Source organism: Schistocerca serialis, chromosome 9 (genome assembly GCF_023864345.2).
Source record: "Schistocerca serialis cubense isolate TAMUIC-IGC-003099 chromosome 9, iqSchSeri2.2, whole genome shotgun sequence".
Taxonomy (NCBI): domain Eukaryota; kingdom Metazoa; phylum Arthropoda; class Insecta; order Orthoptera; family Acrididae; genus Schistocerca; species Schistocerca serialis.
Genome location: NC_064646.1, coordinates 85,716,751 through 85,727,964, shown reverse-complemented (window position 1 = coordinate 85,727,964; position 11,214 = coordinate 85,716,751). Strand labels below are relative to the sequence as shown.

General features: G+C 40.8%; 1 protein-coding gene across 1 annotated transcript in view; it reads right to left on the bottom strand.

Annotated features, from left to right (window-relative positions):
* Positions 1-263: 263 nt before the first annotated feature.
* Positions 264-11,214, bottom strand: part of LOC126418470 (uncharacterized) — a 146,507-nt gene continuing 135,556 nt past the window's right edge. The window contains exons 20-22 of the mRNA XM_050085244.1: positions 6,993-7,101; positions 4,076-4,304; positions 264-2,808 (exon numbers count right to left, since the gene is read on the bottom strand). Of these exons, the coding sequence (XP_049941201.1) occupies positions 1,096-2,808; positions 4,076-4,304; positions 6,993-7,101 (2,051 nt within the window). The 3' untranslated portion in view covers positions 264-1,095. The remainder of the gene's footprint in view (positions 2,809-4,075; positions 4,305-6,992; positions 7,102-11,214) is intronic.

Here is an 11,214-nt window from a genome sequence, read left to right as displayed (position 1 = left end):
TTGTGTTTACTAGCTCTGCAAGCCAGGTTTAAATAGATAGTTGCTCTGAACAAAAACCACCTGCCATTCCATGGGTTGTGTTGCCCATAACAAAAACAAGAACATGCTTAAGTAATATCTTCAGAGCTAGGGATGATGAATACAGGCATTTGTAGCATAATCAGCCCACATCATTTCTTTACATGTAACACATGTGAAGAGACTCAAAAGTGGGAAATGTTAAAGATAACACTAATAAATTAGTTGTCTACATGATGAGGCAGTTCTCCAAAACTTGCAAATTTTTATTTTTCAGTCACAGAAATGTAAGCAGTAATCTAATAATTCATTATGGGTATTATTTTTTCAAGCTTTACACAGAACTACTATCACTTGTGTCAAATGAGCACAAGCTACACTGTAAACGCATTTAATGAACTTCAACATACAAAAAAATTTAGATCCTGTAGTAACAGTGATACAGTTTACAGTAAATACTGTATAAGGAATTGCTTTGCAATAATTTGCAAACTGTGAACCGCTAACTTATTTTCGTATCTACATAGCACTATCAATGTAGCATGAACTATAATACACTGGCTACATATTTACAACATGGAAACCGAAGGACTATAATATAACTGACAATGAACAAGCATTTTATCTGCAGGCACGGTAGATGTATTTATTATATTAACAAGTAATATCTATCAAAAACACAGTATTTATGCGAAATATTGGTATTACAAAACATTTTTGAAGTATTATCAACTAATAAAAAAATATTTCCTATTTTTAAATGATCACAGTTAAAAGGAATTCCATTTTTTAGTTTTACAATAATTACTCCTAATTACAAGACATACAGAACACAGTAACCATGCTGCAGTATGATGGGCTACAGCTTTACTTTACATTTTGCTTTGTTTCCATATTTTACACTGCACTGTACATTTTTTAAATGCCCACAATCAGTACTGAAGCAATGAAGTTCAATCTTATTTGAAGAAAGTGTTCTGCTGAACATATTATTTAATACCAATAATCATGATCAACAGCAAAAACAGAGGAACTGCTAGTGCAAGGTACGACACCTTTTACACCCTTAACATTTTGTCAAATGGGTGCCAATTTCTGATGCTTCAAATCTCGTACCTTCACTTTAGGGTAAATATTGTAAAGTTTGCTAAATGTACTCAGACTCATTCTTATCACTGAACCACCATAATTTGCAAATGCCAGCAACCTATTTTCATCAATGGGTGATGGTGATCGTCCATAAAATGAGTACGGGCTTTCTGTACTAGAGTCATCACTTTCAGAAGGTTCTGCAGAGTCCTCTTCAGACCTGTTGGCTGACAATGATTTTATTAATAGTCTAGCAGAAACTGAAGATAATGCTGTCGATTTACGAGCAACATTTCGAATTCTATGTGGAACATTCTGCATACCTTTCTTTTCTGACACTGGCACAGAAGTACACAAACTTTCATCATCCGCCACATTCCTTTGTATAACTAATTTCTTCAAATTTTCCACTTCTGATTCCCTTATGTGAATAACCCTAACATCACAATCAACATGAGAAAACTGGCAATGTCTAACAACCTTACTCTCCAAGTCATACTGCTGTGCACAATAACCACATTTGAAAGGCTTTATATGTCGCTCAAGGTGTTCTTTCAGAACCTCATAATTGTCAGAAATGAAACAGCATCTTGGACATTCAAACTTTGTGCGCTTAGCTTCGTGACCCGCTGTTTCGAAACAGTATTTTGGTTCTACATTTGGATGGTGCATACTATGATGGTCACTATGAAATTGCTCCTCTGAATCAGTCCTTGCACAACACAACAGACATACATAATTACCAGCATCAAACAATGTACTACTGGTACTAGGACGTTTCACAGCAGCAGTCTCTGTTCTTACAATTACATTATCGCTTTCATCACCAGGTTGTTTCGATGGCTTCACAATATATCTAAATTCACTGTCACGATGTTCCGTTTCAAAGTGTCTTCTCAACACATGTAGCGCAAGTGCCACGAAACTGCACTTTGAACATTCGTAATGGTGTGCTGTTGCTTCAACAATACTGAATTCTTTATTTGGATGGCTTTCTTCATGATGTTTTAACAGAATGGATCGAGAACCTTTTCGTTTACAGTAAACACACACAAATGCTGTACGATTCATGTGCAATTTTTTGCTCCCTTTCAGTACATCATCAACTGCCATTTCCTTATAGCTGAAAGGTAATCCCAGTCTTGTTACACCATTAGCACACACCGCCTTGGTTTTATGAGTCTTCTGCCAATGCTCATGTATAACTGCAAGTGAAGTCGCACGGCGAGGACAATAGAAACAGCGGAATATTTTTGTCTTTTTCTGCACTGAAGATACGTCACTTACACTTTCCTGAGCTGGTGATTTTTCAGAATCACTTTCGGCACTTGAGGCTACCTGTGGAGTTTGCTCTTCACTATCTTCTACCTCTAACTCTGTATTTGAACTAGACACAGCATTACCAGCGTGATGACGTTTAATCCGCAAAGGTTTGATGTCAGGCTGGAGAGGCACTTCCTTCTGTTTGATACTTACAGGCTGCTGTGGGTGTACTTTCTCAGAGTGCTTTTTCACTTCATATTCTCTTATAGCTTCAAAACTACAGTAGCCACATTTGAAAGGCTTTTGCACCCAGTGCCGCATCTCATGTTTCCGAAGGTCACTGGGGCTACGGCAGCTATAGGAGCAATGTGAGCAGCGGCGTGCCTCCTCTGCAGTCAGCAATTCTGGGAGTTCTGTCTGACTATCGCCTTCCTCCGACTGCAAAAAAATCAACACAGAATTAGTCAACAGTGTGAACACATGTAAGGGAAAACTTGTAGGAGGTGGGAGTGGGGGAGGTGGGGGAGGAAAACATGTGCAAGTAGTAATACTGAACTGGTCAACATAGTAAGCTGTAACTACCAAAGAGGGGCAGTGAGACGGGGGATTGATCGGGAACAGGAAACGGGAAAGTGCTGCGGGGGCTGGGATGAGGCAACTGCGTGGGCTAGGGGGAGGCGGGTGCTTGGAGTGAGACGGCTGCATGAGATAGAGAGTGAGGGGAGATGGTGAGAGGAAGGAGAGGTAGAGTGATGAAGAGGGAGAGTAGGAAGATCTGGGAGGACTGACGGATGAGGGGTAGAGTTAAAGGTGTGAGGAGAGGCCCAGGATATTGTGGGAGAGATGGTGGAGGGGTGTGGAAGGGGGTTGGAGCAGAGTGAAAGGGCTGGAGGGGCGAGCAATGGGGCTGGAGGAGTGTGAAAGTAGGTACAGGCAATTGGAAGAGAATGTGGGAGGGGGGCAGGGGGTCAGGCTTGAGGGGGTCAAGTGGGAGGCATGGGGGGTGGGGGGGTGGAAGTGATGTCAGGAGTGGAGAGTGGGGAGCAGAGGGGAGTGCAGGAGTGGAGAGTGGGGAGCAGAGGGGAGTGTCAGGAGTGGGGGGGGGGGGGGGAGGGCTTCATGTATTGGGTGTGAGGGATATGTTTGGTGAGGGGACTTGTTGGGTGCTGGGCGACAGGACAGGGCAGGTGGTGTCGGATTAGGGAGTGTAGGGGGTCAAAAGTATGGGAGGGGGCATCTGGTTGAGGATATGTGGGGAGGGCATCAGGTCAAGGGCACATGGGCATCAGGGACCCCTTGTCAATGTTGTCTATGCAGGGGGGGGAGGGGGGGTCAAGGATGTGGGTCGGGGGCTTTAAATTTAGAGTGTGGCATGGTGAGTGGGGCCAAGTCTGGTGAAAGTCATGTGGGGGGAGGGGGGGCACTTCCAAAGAATGCATGTGGGGTGGGGGGCATCTAGCCAAGGGCGTGTGGAGTGAGGTACAACTGGCCAAGGATTGGAGGGGGGGGGGGTGGCTTCGGGTGAATAGTGTGAGAGCTTGACAGGGATCAGTGGAGAGTGTCAGGGAGAGGGGGTGAGAGTAAGGCAGAGTGGGATGGGGTAGTGAAGTGGGTGGGGAGGGCAAATGGAGGATGAGGGGGAAATGACAAGGAGATGGTGAGAGGGGATTAACATACAGCCAAAAACAAAATAAATTGTTCTTACAAGAGATTCTGGCTGATGTGCCAATGGAGAAGGAGAAGAAGCAGAAGCAGTCGTCGTCATTTTTGGTGGAAGACCATAATTAGTTTCCCAGAATTCGTCGTCCAGTTTCAGTGATGCAGCTTCTTCATTATATTTCACCAACTCTGGCAGACCACGGTGTCTTACACGACAGTGCTGCTTTATAGCCATTTCAGTAGACCCTCCTTGGCGACAATGTCCACACAGCCACCTGTGAATATAAACAATGAAAATTGGATTTACGGAATAGATCTGTACAATTTCTAATTCTAGTAGTATTGTTTGAATCAGTGGTATCACTTTTGTATAATCAGGGGAAACAAATTTTGAGGTAGGTCAAAACAAATATGACTAAATGGGTCTCTAAGACGAAGCAGGCAACAAGTGCCACTGTGGTGAAGTCCTGGACACGGAACATCTGCAATGTTCCAACTCCCCCACAAGATGTACCCTTGATGACGTATGGCTTCATAAGAAGGAAGAAGTGGACATGGCCTGCTACTCACTGTAAAGGACATACACCGAGTTGCAGACAGGCACAACAAAAAGCCTTTTGCACACACAGCTTTTGGCCAAACCCTTCTTCAGAAAAGAAAGGAAAAAACAAGATTGACACAAGCAGGCCCCCTCATGCACACATTGCCATTACCTGCCAGACTGCAGCCGTCATGCTGAATGAAAGCAGGAATGCTCAGTGGGGAAGGGAAAGGGGAGGGGGAGGGATATCCAATTACAGGGAGTGGGGGGAGAGGATCATAGTCTGCAGTTACTACAAGGTGGCAGGACAAGGCTGCCAGGAGCAGTGTCAGGAAGGGGCCAGAAAGATCAGAAAAGGAGATGAGCAGCGAAGGTGGAAAAAGATGCTGGGCTGGCAGCCTTGTCCTGCCACCACCTAGTCCTACCATGCTCCGCCATACAGCAGTCTTCTCTCCTCCCGCCCGTACCCTGCTATCACTCTCCCTTCCCTGTCCCACTATGGACTGCTGCTTTCATTCAGCATGACTGTTGCAGGGTCGGCAGCTACAGATAGTGGTCACGTGTGTGTGTGTGAGGTGTGCCTGCTTGTGTGGATGTAAGCTCAGTGTGTAACAGCCTCTTCATTGTGCCTATCTGCAACTCAGTGGGTAAACCTAAAGGTAAGTAGCACTCTATCTTGTTCATAATATTGTTGCAATTTCCTTTGATGTAACTTTAAATTTTTATTTAGCAGTTCTTTTGCATCAACTGTGCATCTCCAGACATTTAATTCAGTAGATAATTTTGACATTTGTTAATGATTATTGTGGCTGCCCTGAGAATGGTAACTTATATTCTAGTGGATTTGTACTCTGAATAATGATTGTTACTTATTGTGTTTTCCATATTGCTTTTCACTGTAATATTTTCTAAAGGGCTTCACCAGTATGCCATCATCTTTGACAGTATTCATCTGATGACCTTTAAGTACACATAATAATGAAAAGTTTTGCTGGGAAAATTATTTACACTGTTTACGTTCTCCTTTCATCAATCTTAAGAAAGTTCCTTTCCTTGTCTTTTTAGGCTGACAAAGGAGTCTCACATGATTCGGAATGTTTCTCTGCCAGGCTTTCTCAAAATCAAAATATACAAACATATTGTTTTTAAATTCACTGAAAATCTGTTTGTATTACTACCTCCACATGGATCAAGTTGGAAAGGGTGAAAAGAGGTTATCTGGCAGTTACTGAACAGTTCTGTGAATTCTGCCTTAAGTCAGTCAAGATGATCAGGCATTCCAGGTTCTTTCTCATGGAGCCAATAATAACACAGCTCTCTCTCTCTCTCTCTCTCTCTCTCTCTGTCTGTCTGTCTGTCTGTCTGTCTGTGTGTGTGTGTGTGTGTGTGTGTGTGTGTGTGTGTGTGTGTGTGTGTCTAGTTCTCACCCAGAGAAAGAAACTTTGCACTCCCCACTCCTGCAACGGAGACTTCTCTTACCCACAAAGCCACCTCACTCTGTGGCACTCTTAAACTCTTGGCAACCTCCTCCTTTTTACTATTATCAAGCTTGTCAGAACAGTGTCTATATTGTTCAGTTAATCAAATTACCCATCTCAGTCTTCTCCCCTATTACAAAACAGTCAGTAGAATCATCTTCCATATTACTATTTTGCTCTCTAAAATGAACATTCGAACACAACACTATGACATCATCCTTATTTTTAAATAACTTGTTGTTTCCTAAGTACATTATCACTATCTTGAAGGTACTCTTTTACTCAAGAGAGTAACGAAGAACGAACACTTCGTTTCCAGAATACACTAGGGACTCTGCTCCTTCAACTGGTCCCAAGTGGACAAATGAATTTAAATTTCGTCTGGAGAACCTGGATGATGATCGGTTGGCCAAGATGTGTCACTACTCCAGAAATCATTGCAAAAATGCACAAAATGGTCATGGAGGATCACCAATTGAAAGTGCGTAAAATTGCTCACGCTTGCCAGATGTCATCTGAATGGATATATCACATTTTAAAACTGAAGAATTAGAAATGAAAACCTTATCTGCAAGACGGGTGCCGCGACTCTTGCCACACCCGCCTTATTCACCTGATATGACTCCATCAGACTTCCATCTCTTCCCAAAACTGAAAATTTTTCTTGGTGGATGAAGATTCACTTCGAACAAAGAACTGATAGCCGGAGTTGGCAACTAGGAGGAAACTCATTTTCGAGATAGGATCAAGGCACTGGAACATCGTTGGACCAAGTGCATTAATCTACAAGGAGACTACAGTGAAAAATTAAAAAAGTTTCAGCTATGTAAGTACTTTTTTTCTATTCCATTCTGAGAACTTTTCAAACATCCTCATACAACACCATCTGCCTATCAAATTTATTCACCTTTCTCTAAAAAATAGTTTGTGGGAATTACACTTACTTTGCTGTACACATGTGGTTCATTCTAATGTGCAATTTCAGTCCGCGCACATTAACACACTTTGTACCGCAATCCATGCATGTTATTTTTGGTTCCTTTGATGTGGTTTCTGTAAAATCAAAAAGGAAAATTTAGACTTATTTCAAATACTTTTCATAATTTATGTATAGAGAACATAGCCTTACATACGAACAGAGGAAACACAGTACGAACTCATTTAACAATGTAAAGTGACAACTACTTTGAATGAGAACAAACATTTTCAGTATGGAAAGAAACTAAGAGCCAGCTGAGAATTAATAACTAACATCTATACTGTATGCCAACCAAAAGTATTCATTTCTCTGATCCTTTTGCAAACAATATTTCGGACCCATGCTACATACACGCAGAATTAATGTAATATCTTTTATGTAAGTTATTTTTAACTCTGAACTGGAAACATTACAAACATGGAATATTTTTATCCAGGGGAATATTTTTATCCGTTGGAAAAAACAATTGACTTAACATGGAAGTTGCATGTATGAGCCCTGCTACAAGATTCATACAACTCTAGGCAAAATTCTGGTACATATACTGCAGTATCAGTAAAATAGCATTTGCAACAAAGTAACCATGCCTGCATCTAATGACAGATATTATCATATTTGCTGAGTGGTTAAAAGGAGAAAAAAGTAAAAGGTTTACCAACATACTTGGTTTAATGGACAAATACATGTTCTTTTAGAATGCTCTGGGCGCCTAACTTGGAAACTAAGCTAAACCACTTTTCTGAATATATTACAAAGTATAACGGCAAAAGATCTACAGCTCGAGTGATAATTAAATGTTGATTAAGAAGAATTTAAATAATATTAGCTTATTTTTTTAATAAAGGAAAGAAAAAAATTATTATACTAATCACTTAACTTCACTGGCACCTAAATTATGCAGAATTTGGAATATCAAAATGAAAGTAGATAAATCTCATTAAATTTACACACAGCACTTTGTAGATGAGCAATGTTGGCCTACACAATACAAGTACCTGTGAAATACAGACAAAATCTTGATTAGTAGGCTGATGGCTCCTCTTTCACATGAAATACAGCTTTGTCAAATGTGTGACAAACATATACAAATCATACGGTACAGCCAGGGGGAATGCAACCACTGTTCCTGGAAAAAGGTCGCTGACTAAGAAAGTGTCATTGGAGGAAATCAAATGTGCCACAGTTTATGCAAAATATTCCACAACAGCTACATCGTACGAAGATTTGAGGTCTGAAGGGCCACATCAGAAGGAAAACATCACTGTGTTCATTAAAACGGTCTTTAACAATTCCAGACACACGAATGGGAGCATAAACATGCTGGTCACCAGGGAACGCAGTTTGCGGCTTTGGGTGAAGATATCAAAGTGACAGACACCATGAACTGACAAGAGGAAACTCTGGTGATCTTTCTTGATGCCTGCAAAGCTTAAAACAAGGTCTATTTCAACAACTTGCATACAGAAAAATCTTCAAATTCTCTGTAATATAAACTCAGTCACAGGCCTTACTGGGCCCTTCAGTATGGACCGACTGCTGTGACATCCTCCGTCAATGGCATCACTGAATCTGATGCGGAGGGATGTGGGGCCAACACACCGCTGTCCCAGCCACTGTCACTTTTCAGGACCTAGACCTTCTACTTCTTATTCAATTAGTTCCTCAATTGACCTCATGAAGCTGAGTGCATCCAGGTCCATGCCCTTCCACCACGGAAAAATCCCTCGACGAACCAGCAGTCAAAACTGGGGCTTAATATGGCAGTCAGCCATACTGACCACTCAAGTATGGAGTGGACCTGGATTCTCTGTGACAGATCACAAATTGTTTCAGTATTACCTTGTGTAATGACAATCAGAATGGCTGGTAAGTCCCCCCTGACCCATGATTCTGGACAACTTTTCCACACTCTCCCAATATCCGAAACATAACAGTCCTTCAATTCTTTTCCTTCACCCCTCTCCTTCCTCTTCAACCCTTCTGCCACAAAGAGTCACTGGCTCTGAAAGCTTGCAAATTTCAATACCATTTTACATGCATGTTCTCCTGCCACTGCCTGGTGAGTAGATTTCTTACCTATACAATAGCATTATATATTCTGAACAGTACGTATTGGAAGAAATGCAAAAGATGCAATAGGAGAACACAGTACCAGGGTATGCATTAGGGTCATTGTTATTTTGTCATATATAAGTGGCTATCTTCCATACCACCTCATTTTAACTACCATCTGTACATTAATACATTTTAGATGTATATGAGTGGCAGACCAAAATGTTTAAGAGCAGCTATAAAGTTGATACTCAAGCAGTTTATGACAGCTAACAGACCAGTATTTACAATGAACCTTAAATAAATTGCATGAAAACATAGTTCAACAATTCATCACTTCACACCTGCACATATTTCTTCTGCACATCATACAAAACGATACAGGAATTCCTTTCAGTTACTCAGAGAACTTGGTAGAATGTTGAATGAACTGGAGAGAAGGTAATGTATTTGCATGCTAGAAGAAACATGCATTTCTTCATATGTTACAAAATCACTGAGATCTTTTTTTTTCCCCCTTCAGAGACCTCTACATGAATATGGCACAGGGCCCAGTTTTATTCAGTTTTGGTAATTGGGATGTATTACAAAAGCATCCAAGCCCAACAACAATTCCCAGCCCTAAATTCCAGTGACAGGTTCATTACAAATGTACCACTATGATCACATTACCACTTTCTGCAGATGACAGTCTGTACATGTGATGACCATGTTCTGTTTGGCATAATGACACTTCTGGAATCCACCCAAATTACTTATGGCACGTCCTTTAATATTTCAAGCACTGCACTACTGATTAATTTCAAAGGCATTAAACACCTACATAGCTGTAAGTGTGCCTTTCCTTCTGACTGAATCCTATACTCCATAAGCAGTGCCTCAATATTGTTACCCAAAATCTCAACACAGTGTTTCATCCCCCCCCCCCCCCCTCCCCCAGTCCTCCTCTTTTTTTCTGTCTTTCCTACTTGTCTTAGAAATCTATTTTGAATTGTAGTTATTCAGGAATAAATTGTTTATGTACTTTTACATATTAACTTTATCATCTAAAAGTATGTATATGTTATGGCCTTTAATGCACACACTGGATTGGTGCAGCATTCTACACACTTTCCTCCCAATTCAAATCAGTATCTACTTACTAGTTATCCAATCTATCAACCCAATTTCCATAATTTTTCTGTAGCACCATTTTTCATAAGCTTTTATTCTCTTCTTGCCTGAATTGTTGACCATCCACATTTCACTTACTTACAAGTCTACACTCCTGTCAAATACTTTCAGGAAAGGTTTCATAATACTTAAGTTTATGTTCAGTGTCAAAAAATTTCTCTTTTTCAGAACTGCTTTTCTTCCAAGTGCAGGTCTACATGTTATATCCTCCCTATTTCAGCCACTGTCAGTTGTTTTGCTGCCAAAATAGTAATACTTAGCTACTACTTTTAGTGTCTCATTTCCCAATATAAGTCCCTCAGTATCTCCTGATCTGATGTGACTACATTCAATTACCCTTGTTTTACTTTTGCTGATATTCATCTTGCATGTTCTTCAAGAAATTATCCACCCGAGGTCCTGCAGTCTCTGACAGAATTGTAATGCCATAGGCAAACAAAGTTATTAGTTCTTGCTCCTGAACTTCACTTCCCTATCCAAATTTCTCTTTGGTTTTCTTCAGCGCATGCTCAGTCTACAAACTGAATAATATTGGGGGAGAGGCCACAAATGTGCCTCAGTCCATCCAAAATACTGCTTCCCTTTCATGTTCTTCAACATGCTATAACTGCAGTATGGTTTTTGTATAGGTTGTAGATAAGCTTTTGCTCCTTAAATTTTATCCCCTGATACCTTACGGATTTCAAGGAGTGGAGTACAGTCAACATTCTTATAAGCTTTCCTTAAATCTACTAATGCTGTAAGCTACATCACAGGATCAGTATTGCCTTACATTTTCCTACATTTCTCTGAAACCCAACCTGCTCTACCCAATGTCGACTTCTAGCAGTATTTCCATTCTTTTGTAAATAATCTGTGTTAGTACTGTGTGCCATTGAACCAATCATTCAGTAATATTCACACTTGACACCTGAATTCTTTGTAATTTTAAGTATTACATTCTTCATGAAGTCTGAATTTTT